General features: G+C 39.1%; 1 protein-coding gene across 1 annotated transcript in view; it reads left to right on the forward strand.

The window, feature by feature from the left end:
- RIGI (RNA sensor RIG-I) overlaps positions 1 to 24,103 on the forward strand; it is a 33,316-nt gene extending 9,213 nt beyond the window's left edge. The window contains exons 6-18 of the mRNA XM_019624080.1: positions 314 to 415; positions 832 to 985; positions 1,514 to 1,772; positions 3,921 to 4,083; positions 4,718 to 4,837; positions 7,492 to 7,649; positions 8,576 to 8,711; positions 9,481 to 9,629; positions 11,804 to 11,894; positions 14,388 to 14,558; positions 15,719 to 15,870; positions 21,195 to 21,338; positions 23,427 to 24,103. Of these exons, the coding sequence (XP_019479625.1) occupies positions 314 to 415; positions 832 to 985; positions 1,514 to 1,772; positions 3,921 to 4,083; positions 4,718 to 4,837; positions 7,492 to 7,649; positions 8,576 to 8,711; positions 9,481 to 9,629; positions 11,804 to 11,894; positions 14,388 to 14,558; positions 15,719 to 15,870; positions 21,195 to 21,338; positions 23,427 to 23,723 (2,096 nt within the window). The 3' untranslated portion in view covers positions 23,724 to 24,103. The remainder of the gene's footprint in view (positions 1 to 313; positions 416 to 831; positions 986 to 1,513; positions 1,773 to 3,920; positions 4,084 to 4,717; positions 4,838 to 7,491; positions 7,650 to 8,575; positions 8,712 to 9,480; positions 9,630 to 11,803; positions 11,895 to 14,387; positions 14,559 to 15,718; positions 15,871 to 21,194; positions 21,339 to 23,426) is intronic.
- The last annotated feature ends 272 nt before the right edge of the window (positions 24,104 to 24,375 follow it).

Below are 24,375 nucleotides of genomic sequence, written 5' to 3' on the forward strand. Positions count from 1 at the left end.
TAGGACACCTGATTACTGTGTCCTCCCAAGAGGAGATTAACTGTTTGCATTTCAACAGGTCCCAGTCACAGCGTGAGACACTCCTCAGAGGGAGCCTTATGGAGCCTTATCGGCCTCGGTCGTACCGGGCGGGGCACCCCTCAGAGAGAATTCAGCCTTTCCGGTCATACCGGGGCTTCTCTCTTATGGGAAAAGAGGCCAAATGCGGTGGGGCATGTTAATAGAAATTGGCTTCAAGCAACAGATAGGTAGCTCTTGCTTTGATTACTCAGAGCAGTTACTATTTGGTAATTTTGTTCCTTTTGTGTTTCAGAAGTGTCTCATTCTCACAGTCAGATAAAGCCAAGGAATTACCAACTAGAGCTCACTTTGCCTGCTAATCAAGGAAAAAACACAATAATATGTGCTCCTACTGGTAAGCTGATTGCCATTACTTATATGGTTTGTTCTGTGTTTGCTTCCTTTTTTTTCCTTTTATTCAATACTGGGATGAAATGGGCAAGTTTCACTTTTTTTCTTGTTCTATTTGTCTTTGGGGAACAGTGTCCTATTGATATAATCTCAAGACATTTTAAGGAACACGAGGGGAAAGAAAAATGCCATCTTTTAGCTTCCTTCCAGCCCTGACTCAGTATGTATTACCTAGGAAGGAGCTTGATATTTGTTAGTCATGGTGTAAATCCTGCCATTGTCCGTTGTTAACCCACCCACATGACCAATTTGCTAGTCCACACAGTGGTTTTAGGAGAGCCAAAAAAATAATTACCTTTCTACAGAAATATTTTAGTATGATATTAGTTACATGTTTTATTTTGCTTTGTATGTTAACAGGTTGTGGGAAAACCTTTGTTTCACTTCTTATATGTGAACACCATCTTCAGAAATTTCCACAAGGACAAAAGGGGAAAGTTGTGTTTTTTGCTATTCAACTCCCAGTGTACGAACAGCAGAAATCCGTGTTCTCAAACTATTTTGAGAGACGTGGGTAGGTATAACAGTTGATCCAACTTCTTTCTCTCTAGCTTCATGTAACTGGTGTGCTTTTGTTTTGTTTTGTTTTTGAAAAGCCATAATGCAAAAAATTTATAATAGATTCAGTTTTTATATACTCTAGATGTAATTCCTTCATGAATTCAAGTCTTTTTTGTTAGATATACCTGAAATCCTAAGCTCCTTTGGTTAGTTAGCTCTTGCAGAGTGAGTAAATGACTTCAAATAAACTTTACATTTAAATGGCACATTTAACTTTTTAATGATTTTATAATTTATTTACTATTACTCTTTAAGTACTATTTTCTCTCTTAGTGGCTTGAAAGAATTAATATATACTAATAGCACTTTTAACTAGTTTGCATTTATTAATCTGTGAGTAAGGCTCTGTGCTAACTAAGCACTGGTCTCCTTTTGGACTTAGGGAGAACTTAACTGATTGATATTCTGATTTAGTGTTTTATGTTTTGTGGAGTCTCATGCACACCATGGTCAGTAATAAGCAGTTTTTGTCATTTTCCAGGTACAATGTTTCAGGCATTTCTGGAGAAACATCTGAGAATGTCTCACTGCAACAGATTGTTGAGAACAATGACATCATCATCTTAACTCCACAGATTCTTGTGAACAGCCTTAAAAGTGGGACTATTCCATCACTCTCTGTCTTTACTTTGATGATATTTGATGAATGCCACAACACCAGTAAACACCATCCTTACAATATGATCATGTTTAATTATTTGGATCAGAAACTTGGAGGGTCTTCAGACCCACTGCCTCAGGTATCTACAAAGTCAGATGGATTCCTCAGAAGAGCTGCAGCCTTCCTAAATCCTATTGACTTACCCTTATGACCCCAGTAAGGATTTCCTTTTCGGGCCCTAAGTCCATATTATATAACTCATTAATTAATTTTGATTGATTCATTCTTTATCCATTTAACAAGTATGTATTAGGTGCCTCCATGTGATATGCACTGTGTAAGGCACTGGGGATACAAATATAAAAAGACGTAGTCCTTGCCCTCAAACAGCATCAGTTCTGTGGGGAGCCAGATATGTAAGAATTATATCACAATTGATCACAATGGCACACTATGGAGATGAGTACAAGGCGCAATCAGACCAGAAGTTAGCGTTCCTAAGTAGGCTATGAAAGTAAGGCAAAACCTAACAGAAGTCAGGGAGGGCAAAAACTAGCAAAAGTTTATAAGGTAGACAGCTGTGTGGTTTTCAGTGAAGGCTCCTGTGTGTCCAGCGGCACAGGCATGAAAGAACATGGTGTGCTCAGGAATCTTAAAGCTCTTCAGTATCACTTGAGTGTAGAGTGAAGCAGTGAATAGCAGTAGATGAGATAGGATGAGAAAGGGAATGATTGATAGAACAAGATGCCGTGAGAGACCGGAGAGTATGAGATAAGTAGGTAAGTAAATGGATTAGTACAGGAGAGCAGGTGGAACCCCATTTTTGGTGTCATTAGAGGGGAGGAGGTGAGAAGAGTCAAGACAGAGTGGAGCAGGAAGGGTAGGGAATCCCTGGCATATAACCTCTCTTTTCTCTTGAACATAGGAGATATAGATAGATCGTTTGCTGAGAATAATCAACATGGGAATGGCGGAGGGAGCTCAAGGTGCATGGAGAGGATTTGAAATGGGAGAGAGAGAACTAAGAGGAATACACAGAAGAATTGACTTGTCATATTGGGGGGCCAAATGAGGTTGGAAATGATGAACTTATAGTATAACAACCTCACATTTGTGTAAAGTTCTCTACCCCTAATAATTATTACCTGTTTAGGAAACACAGGTTAGAAGAAATTCAGTATGGTGCCCATAGACAAAATTCAGTGGCAATCACATTTCTTGCAGCTTTCTCTTCTAGAAAAAAAAAAAAAAAAGGTAGTTAACTCCATTCCTTGCTAATGAGTCAATTATTCAATATTTATTGAGTGGCTATTAGAGAAAGAAATAAATATTTATTAGGTGACCATTAAGCTAAATTCATTACAAATGATATTTGACTGAATTTACACTGCAGCCATTTTTTTTTTTTTTAAGATTTTTATTGGGGAATTGGGGAATGGGAACAGCGCTGGGGAATTGGGGGAAGGGGAACAGACAAGTTGCTGTCATTTTGTTCTTCAGTCTAGTTGTGGAGGACGTCGCTTCACTGGCCCAAGTTGGCACCATCATTGTGTTCTTGCTGGGCAAGGCACATCAGTCGCCGGCTTCTGAATGGCCGCTCACTGCGGCTGCTGGCCGCTCACGCTGGCTGCTGGCTACACACGGTAGCCCATGGCAACCCACTGCCACAGGGGCTGCAGCCTACGCCATCGCCGGCGACTCAGGGCAGCCCAGCTCCAGGTTGAGCTGTTGTTGAGCATCTTAGCTGTCGAGGGCAGTGTCACTGGCCCTCATATGTGGGATCCGAACCGGGGCCCTCTGGCGTCCCAAGCCAGTTCTTAACCATCGCGCCACTCGGCCGGCCCTGCAGCCATTTTAAATAGCTATTGTTACCCAACTTTAAAGAGAGCTAAAGATGCTTGTCCAAGGACACACAAGTGGTGTGACATGGCTGAGATTAGAATGGAAGTGTGTCTTATTTCAGTCCTTTTTCTCTTCAGTATGTTGTTTTACACATCATGGGAGACACGTGGATGAAGAAGTCCTCCCTTGGAAGGGTTTCCTGTTTTCGTTTCTATGCCGATTAGTGTTCAGCTGATGGGTTCTTATTCCTGAATTTACTCAGTTCCTTGCCTAATGGGGGACCTTCCCATTTGCAATACCATAGAGAATTTCAGAAAAAAGAAATGTTCTTGCTCTTTATCTGAAGTTAGGAAAAAACCTACTCTAGCAGGGGAGAGTTAAATGAGGGGTTGTGGAAGCGTCATGCTATTTCCCAGACATCTAACAGTTGGAATGCTCTTCACAGATCATTGGGCTGACTGCCTCGGTTGGTGTGGGGGATGCCAAAACCACAGCTGAAGCCATGGACTATATCTGCAAACTGTGTGCTTCTCTTGACATATCAGTGGTAGCAACAGTCAAAGACAACTTGGAGGAACTGGAGGATATTGTTTATAAGCCCCAGAAGTGTAAGTAGGATCCAGTAACAAGCCCTTTGGGACTTTGGGACCCTCTGCTTTTCCTAGTTCAGAGCCATTTGAATGAACACTGAATTTTTACTTCTGTTTAGTAGAAAATGTTTAACCCCAAACTTGGGAAATAATCACATTTTTGGCCTCTCTCTTCAACTGAGCTCTTTCCCCATGCAATAGATGAACCCCAGGAATGGCCTGTAGGAAGCAAACATTCTTACTCTCCAAGGTCCATAAAATTGTTATAAAGATGCTAACAATGAAGAGAGAGGTGATGAGGCAATCTAAGCATGTAAATGGCCAAGAGCTGGCCTCAGTCCTTCCCTGTGCTCCATGCCTGAAGAGGACACTGTGTGCTCATTCATTATTTCAATATGTATCTGATAATTTGAATTGAAGTGAAATTATCTGAATTCATCATATCTTTCCTCAAAAGATCAGAATATGATTTTTAAAATAAGATTGACTGGCAAATGTTTATTGGTAACCAATGTTATACTAACCCAGCAAGGGAGAGAAGGAAGAGAAGATATTCCAGAGGAAGCAAAGGCAGGGAAAGGTTTGGAAATGCCCAACTTGAACTCTTATGTGTTCTTCCTGAAAAATACTGACTTTCCTTTGATGGCTCTAGTTTTCAGGAAAGTGGAATCACGGACTACCGACAGATTTAAATGCATCATCTCTCAGTTAATGAGGGAGATCGAGAGTCTGGCAAAGAGTATCTTTGGCAAGCTTGGTACCATAACTCTCGGTAAGATAAATCTTGTTTTGTATCCTCTCCTTTTGGGAATGGCTATATATTGTTCACTAATGTCTGTTTGCATTCTCCTTAGTTCAGACAACATCAAGACCTATCCAGAGGTTGACATTCTTGATTATAGGTTGTTCAGGTTATTCAGGAAACTTCTAAGTCCTCCTTCGTTTTCTCCTGCTTTATTATATTTTATTTTTTCTGTTTAAATCCACAGTAAATTGATCTAGACACAGACACCTGAAATTTATTATATTTAAATCAGTTCATTCCCTTTTTTGACCTTTCAGATTAGTTTTTTGTTCTGACTTCCATATTATATGAATGAAACCACCATTCCCCCTGATGTTAGATTCAAACTCTAGAGATGACCTTTGATTCTTTCTTCTTTTGAGACCTTCTCATGAAGTCACCAAGTTCTGTTCTTCTCCGTTTTACCCATTCATTCATTCATTCATTCATTCACCAGATATTTATTGGGCCAGGTACTGTACTAGGTGATGGAAATAACAAGATTAAAGACAGAGTCCCCACCCTCATGGAACTCACAGTCAAATAATGAGAAAGAGATGTGAGTAGTTTCCATGGGGCCGGGCAGAGTTACACGCTGGGTGCCTTAGGAGCACAGGGGAGCTTTGGCCTGGACTGGACTGCAGGGAAGGCTTTCTGGGGAAGCCTGAGATGAATCTTGAAGTCAGCCAGGTTCAGGAAGAGAGACCATCAAGTGAGGTTGAAAAGGCATTAGGCATAGAGGGAAGAGAGCGTACAGTGAGTTCTAGGAACTGCAAGCATCTCATGCTCATTCTAATATGTGAGTGGTAAAAAGAGGCGAGAGTAAAGGCAGAGGCAGGGGGCAGGCAGGGGAGGGCCTGGCAGGCCAAGCTGAGCTTACATCTTATTCTAAAAGCAATGGGAAGCAACTGAAGATTTTAAACTGATTAGTGATGCGATGAGAAGACCAGTGAAGGAAGAGGGCCAAACAGAGGCTGTGGAGATGGGTTGGTGAAGGGAGGAGGCTTGTACAAAGAGCTGCAAATAGGAAGTGTTCAGATTTAATGGCTAATTGGAGTTGGGTGGGAGTGAGAGAGAGAAAGGAGTGGAAGACTTCTCCCAGGCTTCTGTCTTGGGCATCTGTATGTCTGCAGTGGGTGGTACTGTGTTCTAGAACTAGGAGCAGGTACAAGGTGAATTTAGAGTTTTGGAAATTCTGACTTTCTGATATCTGCAAGATACCTCATGTTGTTTCTCCTTCTTTCACTTGTTTTGCTTTTCTCTTTCCTTTTCTTTCATAGCTTGATTTAGGATTTATTCTAGCAGTCTTCTAGCTGGTTTGCCTACCTCCACTCTCTTTTCCATCCCATTACCTGGTTAGTCTTCCTGAAATACTGGTTTTATCATGTCAATATCCTGCTTGAATTCCTATGTCTTCCAGGCAAAGCTCTCTAAGTCTCTAACTTGACAGTCTGAGCCGTGCCTGCACAATCTGGTTCTATTTGTCTTTCCAGTTTTGCCTTCACTTCTTCCCTACTGTAATTATTTGATTTGGCAGTTCTTTAAACATGTTCATTCATGTGTGCATTCATTCAGTGCTAGGCAGTGTGCGAGGTGATGGGAATACAGCGTGGGCCCCGGCCCACAGCCCCTTCCCTCATGGCTTTTCCAGTATAACAGTAAAGCCAAAATTGATAAGTAATAAAAATGCAGCAGGGGATAAGGTAGGTGCGTGGTGGTGGGAAGGTGTGTTTCAGGCAGAGGGAACAACATGTGCAAAGGCCAGGAGAGTAGAGAGAATATGGAGACTTCCATTAGTCCTGTAAAGTTTAGGAAGGGGAGCGTCTAGAGATGAGGATCAGAAGCAGGTGGAGGCTAGATCACAGAGGACCCTGTGAGCCAGGAGGGAGTTTGACCCAAGGAATCCAATAAAGGCTCTTAAGCAGTAGGGTAGCGTAGTTTCTTATCTTCAATTTGGAAACTGCCTCTAGCTGCTGGGTAGGGAATGGATTGGAGGGAATAGGGCAAGAGTTAGGGAGACCAATTAGGAGGCTGCCATATTATCCAGGAACATTATGACGCAGTCTGAGTTGGGGAGGTGGCAGAAGGGTGGAGAGACATGAATTTCTACCTTCTTATTCCTTCCACCTCTAATACCCTACCTCCACCTTTTCACCAGTCCAAATCCTGTCAAGTGCTCATTACTGGATTCCTTAGCTTATGTTCACATCTCCCCAAGTTCCATAAATACTTATTGATTCACTTAGTTGACTGCTGGCCCACTCATTTGTAGCTGGGGCTGGGAAAGAAGCATGCCGGCGCCACTTGTCTGGGTCGCCTCCTTTGTTCCTCTTGTTTAAAAAGAGGAGCATTTTAACCCAGAAATATAGCTCTTGCCTGTGAATTTTATTGTATCGCGCTCTTCCAGAGGAGCCCTGGAAAACTGATCCTAGAACAACTCACAGACGGAGCTGCTTGAAACAGGGCTGCGTCTTCCTCATCCTTTTATCCCCAGCACCATGCACAGAGCCCGGACTACTGAAAACAGACTATTGCAGGAATACTACTCTGTGTAGAGCAAGAAATAAAAGTAGAGGGTAAGGCATGCATAGAACTTTAAATGACTGACATACGGCACAATGAAAAACTTCTTTTTCCCCCAGAAAACTTATCTGAAATTCAAAACAGGAATTTTGGAACACAGAAATATGAACAATGGATTGTTGCAGTTCAGAAAAAGTGCACGGTGTTACAGATGCCAGACAAAGATGAAGAGAGCAGGATTTGTAAAGCACTGTTTTTGTATACTTCACATTTGCGGGTATGTTGTTTCTGTGGAAAGGCATATTTTAGCTGTAGCACCTACTGGGAGCTGCACTGTGGCAGCAGAGGGAACATCAACTTTTCATCCTGTCCACAACAGCTCACTTAGGAACTTTTCAGAAGGTTCTTAGTGAAGCAAACTCCAAAAATTATCCCATTCAGTATCTTCTTTGCATGTTTTCTGAAACTTAACACTAGAGGCAACAGGACAGAAACAAAGGCAGAGGTTCTATGCTGTGCCTCAAGCATTCCCGTGATTGACGTGATTAGAAAAAATCCGGTGATGATGAACATCATTGTAGATACGTGACCCGTGACAGCCATCTTTAAAGTTCAGTAAATGGCTTCTGTTGCCCTGTCCTGAACCATGTTTTCTTATGTTTGATGAAGCCCCATGCACACAAGGAAGATAAAAATATTTTTAAATGCTCTCAACAGTATACGTTTATAGAATTCTAATCAACTTAATTGAATAGTTGGTGTAGGTGGTCAGTGCCATTGTAAACAGGTGCAATTACAATTCATTAATGGTTTTAGATGTATAAAGAGATTAAACTGAATGTCTGAATTATAAGGCAGGTTGATGTGGAAGTTGATTTGCTTTTTTTGTTTTTCAAATCTTTGACATGCATTTTTCTTGTAATTTTCTTTCACTTCTGAGGTAGAAATTTTAGTGATTCTGATTAATGATTCTAGCTTATTGAGGTTTTTGTAAAACAGTGTTTGATTCAAAGGTTTTATTATAGCATCTTCAGGGACTGTTCATCTTAAAAAACTAAGTTGGAATAGATTGGAGAAAAGTTTATTCTTAAAATTAATTCTGTGCTAAATACAGCTAATGAGTTAAGCACAGCTAATGACTTAAATACAGCAAATGAATTAGACATTAGGAACACATTGAAACTCAGTTTTCATTTTAAACAGAAATTTAATGATGCCCTCATTATCAACGAGCATGCGCGGATGAAAGATGCACTGGATTACTTGAAAGACTTCTTCAGTAATGTCCGATCAGCAGGATTTGATGAGATTGAGCAAGATCTTACTCGGAGATTTGAAGGTGGGTGGTGTTTCCAGAGGAGGAAGCCATGGAGCCTGGTGACTCCAGTGGCAGCATACTTATAGTGTGTTACTTAGTATATGGTGATGCTCAGTGAGTTTGTCCTTGGCTTAATAAGACATTATAGATGGCAGGACTGTTAAGCTTCTGTAAAATCTGGTACTTGTGGAAAAAATCTGCTGTGTATACTATTTCCTATTTTGAAGGAGGAAAAATAGTAGGGTTTGCAAAGAATACAGCCCATAGAAATAGTTAATAGATAGCAACATTTCTTTTGGTTTTACTTTTAGTAATTTTATAAAGGTTTAAAAAAATACAAAAGTGTTTTAATGATATTAAAAATACTATAATTTATATACATTTCTGTATAAAGAAGAAAACAAAAATGGCCCATAATCCCACATCCCTCATATTAAGAAGAACATAGGAAGATATTAAGTGAAAAGTGAGACTTCCTTCTCCCTCTCCCCAATTTTTTTTTCCTGAGGTAATTACTGTTAATAATTTCTTTTTGGTCTATACCGAAATAATTACTGTACATATGTGTAATCCAGTGATGGGCTGCTAAACATTGAACAACCAGCTCTCTGGGAAAAAAAACCAATGCATTTATTCGTGTATCTAATGTATGCATTAAATCAGTGGTTATTACTTATAAAATGCTGGTCAAAGATTGAGAGATTAACTGTTGGAACTATAGCTGAAGGTCACAGTGTGTTCTAAATTTCTAGAATGTGTAAGCAATTTATAAAATGTTCTCCTTTTGCAGAAAAGTTGCAAGAACTAGAAAGCATTTCCATGGATCCCAGCAATGAGAACCCTAAACTCAAAGACCTCTGCTTCATCTTGCAAGAGGAGTACCACTTAAACCCAGAGACTAGAACCATTCTCTTTGTGAAAACCAGAGCACTTGTGGATGTAAGCTTCTTCCTCCTTGTGGATAACAAATTGACTCAGTACCATTTTGTTGAAAAGATTATCCTTTCTTTACTGCTCTGCAAACAAGCATCATATATGTGTGGTCTGTTTCTGGGCTCTCTATTCTGTTCTGATTACCTGGTGGTTATCCTTACACTACACTATTAGCTCACCATCTTAATCACTCTGGTTTGTATGTCTTGGTGCCTGTAGAGCAAGCATTCATACAGCTTTTGATTTTTTCCATCAGTTTTTTAAATTTTAGCCATTCTGTGGGCACATGGTGATATTCTACGGGTAAAGGGTTTTAATTTGCATTCCACTAGTGACTAATATAGTTTAGCATTTTTCATATACTTATTAGCCATCCATGTATCTTCTTTGGTGAAGTGACTGTTCACATCTTTTGCCCATTTTAAAATTGGATTTCATTGGGTCTTCTCATTCTCTTAACAGTTTCTTTTACAGATTGAAAGTTTTAACTTTTGATGAAGTCCAGTTAATCAATTTTTTTTGGTGGATTGTGCTTTTGGTATTGTATCTAAAGCCCGTTGCTTACCCAAGATCACATAGGTTTTTGTTTTTTTTATGTTATCTTCTAGAAGTTTTATATTTTACATTTATGTCTACGACCCATTTTGAGGTATGGGCTGAGATGCTTTTTGTTCTTTTTTATATGTGGGCAGCCAATTGTTCCAGCATTGTATGTTGTGAAGACAATCCTTTCACCATTGAATTGCCTTTGTAACTTTTAAAAAAATCAGTTGACTGTATTTATGTGGATCTATTTCTGGATTCTCTGTTGTGTTCCATTCATTTATATATCTATCTTTTTACCCATCTCACATTGTCTTGATTACTGTAGCTTTATAATAAGTCTTGAAATCAGATAGTATGAGCCCCCCAACTTGTTTATTTTCTTCAAAATTGCTTTAGCTATCTTCCTTTGTCTTTCCACTTATATTTTAGAATCAGCTCTTCAACATCTATGAAAAAGTCTGCTGGGATTTCTTTTTGGATTGAATCTATAAATAAAATTGAGGAGAAATGACATCTTAACAATATCAAGTCTTCAAATTCATGACCATAGTATATCTCTTCATTTATGTAGGGCTTCTGTATTAGTTATGTATTATTGATAACAAATTGCCCCAAAACTTAGTGGCTGGAAGGAACCAACATCTTATACAAGTATACAACATCTTATACAACATCTTATACAACAAGTAGGTATCTTATAATACCTACTTGTCAGGAAGCTTGAAACAACTTAACTGGGTGTTTCTGGCTCAGGGTCTCTCATGAGGCTGCAATCAAGGTGTTGGCCATGGCTGCAGTCATCTCAAGGCTTGACTTGGGAGGATCAACTTCTAGCCTCACTTAGATGGCTACTGGCAGGCCTGAGAAGATATGCTTCCAAGCTCACTTATGTGGGCCTCTCCACAGGCCTCATAGCATGGCAGCTGGCTTCCTCTAGAGTGAGTGGTCCAAGAGAGATTGAGAGAGAGTACCTAATATGGAGGTCACAGTCATTTTATAACTTCAACTTGAAAGTGATATCCTATCATGTCTGTCATATTTTCTTCATTAAAAGCAAGTCAATAAGTTCAGTTCACTTATTGGGGAGGGGATACAAGGATCTGAATACCAGAGGGTAGAGATCACTGAGGGTTATCTTAGAGGCCACCTACCACATCTTCTTTGGTTCCTTTTATCAGTGTTTTGTTTTTTTCAGCATACAGATTCTGCACATATTTTGTTAGATTTATATCTAAGTATTATGTTTTTTTAATGATACTATAAATGGTACTTTTAATTGTTTTTTATTGCTGGTATATAGAACGACAACTGATTTCTGTATATTGATATCTTATGTCCTGAGATCTTGCTAAACTCACTTATTAGTTCTACATACCCACTGTTCTGAACTTTGCTTTCTTTATTTAAAAAAATACCTTAGAGATTAAACAATATCACATCACAAAGATCTATGCCTTTATGGTTAATTATTGCATAGACTTCAATTCCAAGAAGCTTTTTCTCTCAAGTTTGTCAGTCTGAAAACTTTCTGTATACTAACTTAAAGGTTTTTTTCTTCTTGTATATTTCAATATTGAATTAATAGAGATGGTAATGCAAATAGTGTCCAACTGATAATTGCTTTTTATTTTCAGGCTTTAAAGAAATGGATTGAAGAAAATCCTAAACTCAGCTTTCTAAAACCTGGCATATTGACTGGACGTGGCAAAACAAACCAGACCATAGGTAATTATATATAGCATAGTATATGTATAAGACTATATATAACATGTTCATATTCTTTTTTAATGCTTGTAGTAGTCAGGATTCAACCAGAGAAGCAAAGCCAGTAGGAGATTATACATACATACACATATGCATATATACATATACAGAGAGAGAGAAAGATTTATTACAAGGAATTGGCATACACAGTTGGACTGGCAAAGCAAGTCTGAAGTCTGTAGGGTAGGTGGTCAGAAGCAGGCTGGAACCCCACAGACATGAGCTGTTTGGAGTTTCTGAGCTCAGAGAATGCCTAAACATTAAAAGAGGGAAACGGTTGAGTTGATTAGGTCAGGCCCAATTAGGATGAAATCCCTTTTGATTAACTTAATGTCAACTGATCAGAAACTTTAATTATATCTGCAAATCCCATTCACAGAAGCACCTAAAAGAATAGCTAGAGGGCTGGCCGAGTGGCGCGATGGTTAGGAGTTGGCTTGGGATGCCAACTCTGAGCTGCAGAGCCCCGGTTCAGATCCCACATGAGGGCCAGTGATGCTGCGCCCTCTACAGCTAAGATGGTGAACAACAGCTCGACCTGGAGCTGGGCTGCCATGAGTCGCCGGCAATGGCATAGGCTGCAGTGGGGCTGGCCAGCAGCAGGCATGAGCTTTTGTGAGCTGCCATGAGCCACCGTGAGCGGCCATCCAATGGCCGGTGAGCAACTGCCTCACCTAGGAAGAGCGCAATGATAATACCAACATGGGCCAGTGAAGCAACGTCCTCCACAACTAGACCGAAGAACAAAAGGACAGCAACTTGTCTGTTCCCCTTCCCCGATTCCCCAATGCTGTTCCCCTCCCCAATTCCCCAATAAAATCTTAAAAAAAAAAAAACAATGCTCAAATGCCAAAAAGTTGTAGACATTGCCTCCCCCCCCCCATATGTTCTGCAGATAAAACCAAAATTACTTTTTAAAATATTGTTTGAGCAGGTCAGTCTTCTGCTCAACCAATAGATTAACTGGAAATATAAATATTCTGTTTTTATTTTATTGTTATTCCTTAAACTGTAGATGCCATTGTGTGTATTATATATTTTATAATTTAAAAAACAGTCCAAGCAGACAATCCTGAAATGTAGCGAGAGTGGTCAGAGGCTGTAAGGAGGATCCTAGGTGGCCAGCCCTCACCTGACATTCTCACAGCTGTGCTCCCCAGGCCTCAGTGACCAGCAGTGACAGGTCTTCACTCTGTGTCTTCTATTTAGTGTTGTTTATAATAAGTAGTCCCCACTCTGTCAGTCCTGTTATGCACTTTCCCCTTGTACAAATTTTAAATTTCATGAATCTAAAAAGCAAATGCAAATTTTGAAAATTTGGCTTACCCCATGAAGTCCAATACCACATCACTGTGGTTGGAATTCAAAGTTCTCTGCCATCTGACTCTGATATGAGTCCAGTTTGATTTTCCAGCTTTGTTATTTCCCCATAAGTAAGCGCTCAGAAAACATTTTCTTATTTGTTGTTCATTTATTCATCCATCCATCCACATTTGTTTAGAACTGACTCTGTGCCAGTTCTGCCTCTATTTCTGCTCATCACATTGAATTATAGCTTCCTATTACATCCTTCTTCCACAACTATGAACTCCTTGCAGGTAGTGGTGGACCTGCGATGGTGTAACCACTGTATCCTTATTGGATAAACCATAATGCTGCATAAATATTTGATGAACAAATGGATGACTAAGTTCAGAAATTAATGAAATAGGGTGTCTATCTTGGGCATGGTCATTGTTTAGTAGAAGATGATGGCAAAAGGAAATTCTTTGGGCCTTAACAAAATATATCTCAAGATTTTGACTGCCAATATACTGGGGGGCAAGGAAATGGAACTTTTATAAATTCTATTAACTCTGAAGTGGAGATCACTGAAATTCTTTCTCCCCTCAGAATATCAGTGTCTGAGAACTGCACAGTATTAGTGTCCTAGGCTTAAAAATTCAAGGTCTAGTTGTGCTGTGAGCTAGATTTTCAGCTTACCACACTTCCCAAACCTCAAGGTCTTCATCTATAAAGCAGAATCAGAACACTTGCCACATCAACCTAAGAGGGCTTTGCAAAGTTTCAGTGAGTCAGTAGATGTGAAAATGTTTTATCAGCTGTAAACTCCTACACACAGGCAGAGGCATTGCAATTAGTTAATATCTTTGCAAAAAAAAAATCAATATTTGTTTTGAGACAACATGACTAAAGCCACACAGCTAGTAAGTGCCACAGCTGGGATTTGAACTCAGGCAGTCTTGTAGCAGAGTCCAAGTTGTCACTACCCTAAGTGTCCTCTTTAAAACAAGAGTAGGAATAGGCCCTACTACCTAGGGCTGTTGGGAAATCATGAAGCACTAATATAAAGCACTAATCACAGTACCTGGCATGTAATAAGCATGCCATAATTAATAGCTATTTTTTCAACCTTTTTGGTGAGTTATATAATGCCGTCTGACTTTGACACAGGAATGACCCTCCCAGCACAGAAGTGTGCATTGGATGAATTCAGAACCAATGGCGATAACAAGATTCTGATCGCCACCTCAGTTGCTGATGAAGGCATCGACATTGCTCAGTGCAATCTGGTCATCCTGTATGAGTATGTGGGCAATGTCATCAAAATGATCCAAACCAGAGGTGAGAGAAGCTTTGATGCCATTGTTAAATGGCTGCCAATTTGTCTGATTTGTGAGTGTGTCTGTCATTCCAGCTTTTCTCCTTTACTGAAACATACTTGGGTGTGTGACCTATGGCACAGTGGATCCTGGTACCATTGGCTTACCTGGTCAGGATTTGATAGCTACAGTTTTGTCCACTGACATATACCCTATTTTAATTCTTGTTCACAGTGAATACTGTATACTTGACCAACAATGACTGACATATTTATGGAAGGATAATTCTCAGTTAGATTGAGGCTTTGGCAGTCATCGTGTGGACCTTTCATGGTTGTTTGTGGTGCTGATGGGCTCCCTGTATTAAAAAAGACATACTCCAAGGAGCTCTTCTGTCACACTTGAATTAGACAGTCTCTTAATCATTCTTTCTTCCTTTTTTTCAATTTCCATAACAGCTGCCACATTACTTTTCCTGGAAAACAGCTCTGAGCATGTCACTTCCCTATATAGAAGTTCTAATGATTCCCCAATTTTCTTGATGTTAAGAGTTTTCAAATCCAGCATCCACTTATCTTTCCAACCTATTTCCCATTCATCCTCTTTACTTATTATTCACTTCAGCCAACCTGACGTCATCATTTTTTTCTTGTTGAAGGATGACATTTGTTTTACCTCTTCTCTTGCCTCCATATCACCTGTCCCTAATTCCCCTAGCTGGAAATAATCTCGCTTTTGAATGCCCACAATCCTTTATATCTACCTTTCAGCACTTCACCTGTATTCTGGTGGTTATGAATATATCTCATTTCCCCACTCCCTAGAAGGCTTTTGAGGGAGGATCTATTTATTATTCATCTTAGAGCCCTCACAGTGTCATCCTGAGGGTTCGTGTTTGATTATTTTTAAAACAGTATTTCTAATAATGTGGCTCTCTGATCACACTGCACCATAGAGACCCCCAAGGAAACCAGTCTAAGGTGGGCTCCTAGTTTATCTACATGTTTAACCCGTAGGTATGTACCTGTATTTATCTGACTCTATGCTCTAATATCTTCCTTCGAAAGTGGGATTCAGTGACCAAAGTTGAATTTTAGGGATACCACCCCTTTGCTTACTTATTCTCAGATTTATTACAGTTTTACATCAAAGACATCAAATAAAATATTTATTTTCTGACAGGCAGAGGGAGAGCAAAAGGTAGCAAGTGCTTCCTTCTGACTAGTAATGCTGATGTAATTCAAAAAGAAAAAATAAACATATACAAAGAAAAAATGATGAATGACTCCATTTTAAAGCTTCAGACACTGGATGAAAAAGTATTTAAAGAAAAGGTAAGTCTTTTCATCTGTGCTACTCTTTCAGAATCGGACCATAAGTGACATACAGGGAACGTGAGCATGGTTGGTACATACGGCTCTGAGTATTGTGTTAGAACAATGAGCTTAAACTTAAAACATTTGTCCTATGGTGAACATCAAGTTCATTCTGCATTTAAGTCTCAATAAGTTTAAATATATTTTATTAGTGCTAATACCTAAAGTTATGTTTTTAGATCTAAAAGAATTGCGCTTAAGTTGATAGTTCATCTTGAGGACAACACCCTAACACTGCAAGACATAGCCCTTCCTAGTTTTTGCCTCAAATCTTTCTTTCTAACATCTGGAGTCCTCAGAGAAAAGCTCTCATTGTCCCGTATAAGTGTTGGGATGCTGAAGTATAGGAATGGATAATAATGTATGCTTTGGAGTGGCACACCTGTTCAGTTCACCCCCTTGATAGTGACCTTCATTTTACTCTAATTTCCTTTATAACACAGAAACATGGAACCAGATTGGGGGAAATCAAGACACACACACACACACACACACACACGTATACACACTCACATATATGCACACACACACTTTTTCTAGACTCTATGGAGATTTTTGTCTCCAAATTTCTGGAAGCATTGAACACTGCAGGGCTGGGGGAGAGTATTAACATTAGAATCAGGGGTTCCAATGCCAGTTCTGTCACTTATGAGATGTGTGACCTTAGTTAGTTACTCTGTCTTTTAAATCATTAGTCTCCTCATTTGTAAAGTTGGGGAAATAACGTTATTTAACTCACAGGCTGTTTTGGGGATAAAATGAGATGTATGCAGTGCTTAGCACAGTGCCTTGTATAAAATAAATGCTCAAAAAATGAGTTACTATTGGACAGAGGCACGAGCCATACTTTAACTTCATAAAGATGAACCTTACAATATAGTGGGCCAATTTTGCAGTGTCCATAATTTTATTAAAAAGGCATAATCTCTGTACTCAAAAAGTATTAAGAAGCAGTGATGTAAAGATATTTACACTTATTTTAGGACAAAACTATAACTTTATGTCAGTGTTTACTCATTTAAAAAAACATTTCTTCCTAAAGTTTGGAGACCAAGATATTTAAAAACACCTCGTCCACATTTTCAGTGAGAAGGATTGCAGGGAAATTCTTTAGTTCCTCTTAATTTTCCTCTTTAATTTTAATGAAGGATAGGGGTGTTTTACTGAGCACCTCCCCATTTTGTGGGATAGGGGATATTGCCAGTAAGGGCTTTAAAACCATATTAGCTTTAATACCCGTGCATAATTTTTATCCCCTTCACAGGGTAACGAGCTATTTAGACCCACATGTGGCAGAAGCAGTAGAGTAAAAGTTTACTGAGGAAGATGGAGGCTGGACCAGGCATAAATAAACATTCTTTAGTAGCTAGCACACCAGGTCAAGGAGTGGAATAAGGAGAAAACAGGTTAAATATCTGTTGAGTTAGTATTCCCCTAACACCTGTAGATAGAAAATGGGCAGAGATGGTAAAGAATGAGAGGGAGCCTAGAATAAGTGTAGCTGGGAGTCATTGGTAGCTGGTACTTATGTGGCAGCTAGGAGCTCGGAGCCTTGGTGTCATCCCTGCCCCATCATAGATGACAAAAGAGCAAGGTTTTGCTTTCAAAGGCTTAGTAGAAGTATAATAAGGTAGGGAAAAACCTTACATTCTTAAAACTAAAAGGAATTATGGTTCTTGGGGGTGAGACTCCTTTCCGCGGTGTTTTGTTAAGGGCTTGGGTGTTGAATCTAAGCACCCTGGTCCCTGCGCATTGGCTTTAATGGGAGGGGAAACGCTGCAGAACACAGGGAGGCAGTTTCGAGCTCTCTGGGGCAGCCCTGAGTAAGTGGAGAGGGAGGCTGTACACTTTTCCCCCAGCCCCACAGCTGTACGTGTCCGACCTTCCTTAGAGCACTGTGGTCCCCAGGAGTCTCTGGTTACTCTGCAGCCATTTTAACATGTAAATGGTCCAGAGGTATACAAGGACTGATCTCCACGATGGAAGCTTCAGGATTTGGTAGCATCTCATCCTGGAGGAATAAGGTATAAAGGATATTTTTCACAGTTCTAGTTGTGAAGGGTTCTCTGGAATCAAAATGAGAAAGCCTCTTTCCTTCCTCATAGAGTAGAAAGCAAGATGTGCGGGGAAAGGCAGTTCATTTGGACCAAAGAATGTCCCACATGATGTGTTTCCATGACCGCACACAATCAGGGTTTCATAGTTTTGCTTTTTTCCATCTTAGTGCACAGAATTGCTGCTTCTCCAACCACACGTGGAGGGGTAGGTTACGTGCTATAGATTTAATTTGTGACATTGACATTCATCCAGTTATTGAGATAGTTTTAAGTATAGCAGTCATAGTTAGTTTTAACTTATTGGCATTTATTGACTGTAGTAACATTTAAAATATTTGGGGTTTTATTATTTAATTGAATTTTAGTATATAATTGAATATCATTAGATATTAGTGAATTTTTAAAATATTGGATGCCCAAAGGATAAGTTTATATTTTTACTCTTTCCTATCATATTCTCCCCACCCCCAGCCTGCCTCAAGTAGTGATTAGAACCATATATGAGAAAAGGAAATTAAACTTATTCTAGGGAAAATGTATACTATGTAGCCCAGGAATTTTGCCTCTAGAAATGTATCCAAAAGAAATAATGGTAATGGATGTGGAAATAAGTATGCATACTATAACAGTTTTACAGCACTGAAAAATTGAATTGAAAATAGGCATAAACATCCATTATTTTTACAAAAACAATGAAGATAATTTCAGGTGAGATATAGCAAAGAATGGGGGTTGGGAAAGTCATGTTTTGATTGTTCTCCTAGCCTACATTCCAGGCCTAATTTTATTTATGTAAGTCAAGTTTTATTTGAATTTGAAGTGCATTAGAGATAAATGGATTCTCTATGAATGATCACTCAGAAGATGTAAGGGGGAGAATTTTCACTCATAATGACAATAAAATTGTAGCTAACATAGAACATGGACTCTCCACCAAGTCCTCTTATTATGTCATTTTATAGGAGGGAAACTGAGGCTTGAGGAGCTCCATTTCCAGTAGGTCACACAGTTAGGGGTGGATCTGGCAAAACCCATCTATTTAATTACTACACCTACTAGCCTAACCAGAAATGTCTGAAGCACAAATAATGATGACTATAAAACTTTTACTGAGAGATATGAGGTAAATTAAGACAAAAGAAAAGAAATCCTATGCTCTTGAATGGAATCACTGACTATTTTAAAGATGTGCATTCACTCCAAATTCAATTATAGGTTTATTGCAACTCAGAATCAAAGTATACGTATTTTCAACTTGATAAAATGATTCCAGAGTTTATGTAGAAGAATAAATAAGTTAAAATAGCTATAATTTTAGCTGAAAAAAAAAACTGTTGAATGGTGATTGCCCTCCATAGTGCTAAAGTAGAAACCACTAACATTTTCACAGTTTTTAACATAAGACTGTCCTCATAGATCAAAGATACCACTGACAAGCATTTAACCTGTGCCAGGTGGCCTAAGCTTATGCTACCCCCCCAACAGCCCACGAGGCAGATGCTATAATTGTTCCCATTTTGTATTTGAGGAAACTGAGGCACTTGCCCAAAATCACACAGCTGGTAAGTGGTAGGAACAGGATTTGCACCTAGGCTGTCTGATTCTACCTGGAACATTTGAAAATACAGCCTGATAAAATACAGGCAGCATCACAAACCAGTGAGACATCCTTTTATAGCTGACATTGTGGAAATCACCATATTCTTTCTTCCTTTATGATGTTTCAAGATTAGCATTTCCTTCCTTTTGCTATTCTTTTTTTTTTAATTTGGGGCAGGGTGTCTTCCCATTTTTAAAAAACAATTTTTTATTGGGTAACAGTGTGTTTTTTCCAGGTCCCATCAGCTGCAAGCCAAGTTGCCATTTTACAATCTAGTTGCGGGGAGCGCAGCCCACCATCCCATGCAGGAATCTTTCGCAGATCATTTTAACATCTCTGTCTTCTCAGTGGTAGCACCCATTGATTGTCTTTTTTTCATTCAGTTTGAGGTCTTTCTGGGTTTTGGTATGAAAAGTGATTTTTTTATCAAAACCCGGACATTTTCATTTTATTATGAGACTCGGGAGAGGAGGTAAGAACGCTGCCTCGTCACTGTCAGGTGGAGGTAGAAGCCTTGGCTCCCCGCTCAGCCTCTGTTGCTACCAGCAAGGGGGAAGCGCCTTGTTATTGTTGGGTGGAGGTGAGAGTGCTGGCTCCCCACGGAGTTTCCACTGACACCACTGGTGAGGGGGCCTATCATTCAGCCGGGCTGAATGTCCTGGCTTCCTCCTTGGCCTTCTCTGACACCTCCAGATGGGAGTGTGGGGTGCTTCATTACAGCCCCGCAAAGTGGAAATCTAGGTTTCCCACTCAGCCTTTGCTGGCATGGGTGGAGGTTCACTTACAGTTTTTTGTTTTGTTTTCTGTGGTTCTTGGCTGGAGTAGAATAGTTATTATCTAAAAGTTTTCTTTCCTGGCCCTTTGGCTAGAGAGAGTAGGATTTTGTTGAGACTTTTTTTTTTTTATCTGTGCCCACAGGCATTTCTGGTTACCAGCTTCTTCAGCTCTAATCTGGGATTCGTGAGACGAAATGAAAACCCAGGGAATTCACTGCCATGTTGTTCCTAGGGTCCCCAGGTTCCTAGCTGGTCTGCTTTCCTCTCTTCACCCTCTAGAATCTTCTTATGTTTATTTAAAATATAATGTCTGGGTTCTTTAGCAAAGGCCTAAATTTAGAAATGACAGTCATATTATACATACATTTGATTTTACTGTAATTCAGCAATACTTTCTGTGGTTGGAAGGGGAGAGAGAAAAAAAGATTTTAGATGGCGTGGGCTCTTCTGTCTGCTGTTTCACTCAGTGGGCTTGTGCCCCGGAAATGGGTGTAATTATGTCTGAAACAATCCATTCATATAATGTCTATTTGTGAAGGTATTTTGTTTTACCAGCTATTAAAGTAGAAAGCATGGTTCATATGACAATTTTACGGACATCTTTAGTGCTTTTGTGGGCATCTGTGATGAGGAAATTAAAAGACTAATTTTAGGCCACAATTAAATATTGACTAACAAAGATTTAGGAGAACCAGTAAAAGTTTCTATGGGATTTTTATAAACAAAGCCAGGTATGGCAAGTTCGTGGAAGTTTTATATGAATGAAGAATGAATGATTATATACATGTGTGTCCTAGTTATACTCAAATTACATTTCTGAGGTGTTTTCGGGGTTTTTTTTCCATGTAGGTTCACCGTATACAGATTCATGAAAAATTCATCAGGGATAGTCAAGGAAAAGCGAAACCTGTACTTGATAAGAAAAATAAAAAACTGCTCTGCAGAAAGTGCAAAGCCTTTGCATGTTATACAGCTGATATAAGAGTGGTGGAGGTAAGCAGCCTTTTTCACAAAGAGCACTGGGTCACTTTTTAGCACTAATTAAAGCTTACTAACTATCGGTGTGATATTTATAGGAAGAATACTGTTCTTTCTGTTGTTATCATGGTTATGGTCCATGTATTTTACAAAAGCTAAAAAGTTAAAAAGAAACCCTTAATGTTCAACAATAAAGAGCTTTAAAAATTGGTGCACAGCCACTTAAGTATTATGTAGCCATTAAAAATAATGGTTATGCTAAATGCAGTGAGGTTTCCTGGATTAGATCCTAGAACAGATAAAGGATATTACTAGAAAAAGTGGTAAAATCAGTAGTTTAGCTAATAGTAATGTGCTGATATTAATTTCGTAGTTTTAAAAAATATACTATGGAATATAAGAGGTTAGGATTAAGGGAAGCCGGATGAAGGGTATGCAGGATTCTCTGGACTATATTTGCAAAGTAGAGTGTATTAAACAAAATGATAATGAACCTTATGTAATATAATGAAAAGCTCCTTACAAACTGATGGTGAAGTGGAAAAAATAACCAGGATACAAAATTATAAATATGGGGGCACCCCAGTTGGGACCCCCTCTCGTTTTGAGAGCTATTACTTTCTGCCCTAATAAACTGTCCTCTGTTGCACACTTTAAAAAAAATTATAAATATGTTATGCTTATAGCTGTGAAATAATATCAGCAATACCACCATCACTACCACCACCAAAAATCAAAACACTTTGTACAGAAAAAAAATTGAAGGAAATATACTAAAATGTATTATTAGTATTTTGTTGTATTAGATACTCCATGATGTTTTCTCTGTACCAATTTATATTTTCCGAACTTTATTTTTGGGATACGGATAATTTATATAATGAAAACAAAATAGCTCCTTATTTTAAAAACATAACATGTGCAGGTTAGCCATATATATATATATATATATATATATATATACACACACACACACACACACACACACACACACACACACACACATACAGATTCATGAAAAATTCATCAGGGGTAGTCAAGGAAAAGCAAAACCTGTACTTGATAAGAAAAATAAAAAACTGCACAGTAATACCTTGGTTTGCGAGCATAATTCTTTCTGGAAACAAACTACTCATATTGCAAGACATTGCTCGTTTACCATGTTAAAGTGTATTAGAAATGTTTGCTCATCTTGCAGAACACTCGCAATCCAAGGTTTTACTATATATATATATATTTTTTTTTTTTTCTTTCTTAAAACTTTTAGATAAAGGGTTACAAAAGTCTCCAAAGACAAAAATTGGATGTAACTATTGCTGAAGATGGAGGGGAGGGTGAAGTGCCCGGGCTGGTTAGGATGATGAGTTATTTTAGGGTTCTGTTTGGTCTTCAGAAAGCCGAAGTCTCTCATCAGTCCAAGTGTTAGAGCAGGAAGCATATTAGGGGTGATACTGGCAAGTTCCCAGGCCTTTCTGAGTATGTTTCTTTAACTATAAAAGATCCTTTCAGGTCCAATGTGGGTGATTTTTCTATTGAAAATGACCCTTTTAGGTTGTACATTTTCCTGAGGGACTGGTGTGTTGGATCTGCGTTTGTTCTGTGCAGTGTGGCCTTTTTCCAAGTTTGCTCTAAAGTTGACTGTAGGCGGGGCCTGTGGACACATTAGTCCCTAGCCCTGTTCAGATTAACAGTGACCCTTTGTTGTTCTTCCCTGTATCTTTTGGATTACGCCTGTCAGGCCACTGGTAAACTCAGGCTTCACAGATCTTCAACAAATATCCCCTTTTGTTTTTGAATTAATAAAGAGTATCTACTTTAAGAAGCTAGGTTGCCTGGAAATTTCTTAGTCCTTCTTTTGAGGCAATGCCCCTTATCACCTCACTTGCCCCTCCACCCCCACCCATGTGATTGGGAGTCAGGCTGTATGGATTCTGCTCTGGCCTTCAGGTGAATCCATATTTCCTTCTTTTCCCATCTGTAAAATAAGTGGGATATCACCTGCTCTTCATCTGAGGTTATTGTGCCATTTTCTTTTTTTAATCACAATTATGTACTGGTTCTAACATTTCTGTTTCGTACGTTATTCTATCCTTTCATCTATAGGAGTGCCATCACACTGTGATTGGAGATGCTTTCAGAGAGTGCTTTGTGAGTAAATTACACCCCAAAGCAAAGAAGTTTGGGAATTTTGAAAAGAAAGCAAAGATATTCTGTGCCAGAGAAAACTGCCGCCATGACTGGGGCATCCATGTGAAGTATAAGACGTTTGAGATTCCAGTTATAAAAATTGAAAGTTTTGTGGTGGAAGATATTGCAACTGGAGATCAGACACTGTATGCAAAGTGGAGGGACTTTCATTTTGAGAAGCTACCGTTTAATCCTGCAGAAATATCCAAATGACCTCAGGACCCCAATCATTAGCTACAGGGAATGAGTGACCTTGCGTGAAGAAGAAATTATCCCCAGTGGGTAAATTATGAATGGCTTGTACCACTGTGAAGATATTTACCAAAAACTTGTCCTGTACTGAATAGTTATCACTTAATTTACCTTCTATTCATTGTTTTCAACAGCTTGTACTGAATCATATATGTAAAGCCACATGTAAGTGTATCACAACACCGATTGCCTCAGAGGCCAATAGAGCTCTAAGTACTTAGGAAAAATTGAAAACCCTAAACTTCTCTTTCTGTCCTTCCCTTCAGAACCAACTGCCGGAGTAAGTCCCAGTGGCTACACATTGGCAATAAATGAATAAATGAATGGAATGTTGAAAGATTTTTCATACTTTCCTTTCTTTCCTTAACCTACTGTAAACCGGCTTTTGCCCTTCACAATCTACTGAAATTGTTCTCATCAAGGTCACCAGTGACTCTGGTTGCCAAATCCATTGGACATTTCTTCGTCCTTCTCTCTGAGCTCCTTGCTGCTTTTGCCCCTGTTGAGTACTCCTTTCTTAGAACTCCCTATTGGCTTCTAACTCTTCTAGCTCTATCCCAGTCTTTTCTATTGGTTCCTCTTTGCTGATCCCTTAGATATTGATAATTCCAAG

This window comes from Hipposideros armiger, unplaced genomic scaffold, assembly GCF_001890085.2.
Source record: "Hipposideros armiger isolate ML-2016 unplaced genomic scaffold, ASM189008v1 scaffold_577, whole genome shotgun sequence".
In the NCBI taxonomy this organism is placed as follows: Eukaryota; Metazoa; Chordata; class Mammalia; order Chiroptera; family Hipposideridae; genus Hipposideros; species Hipposideros armiger.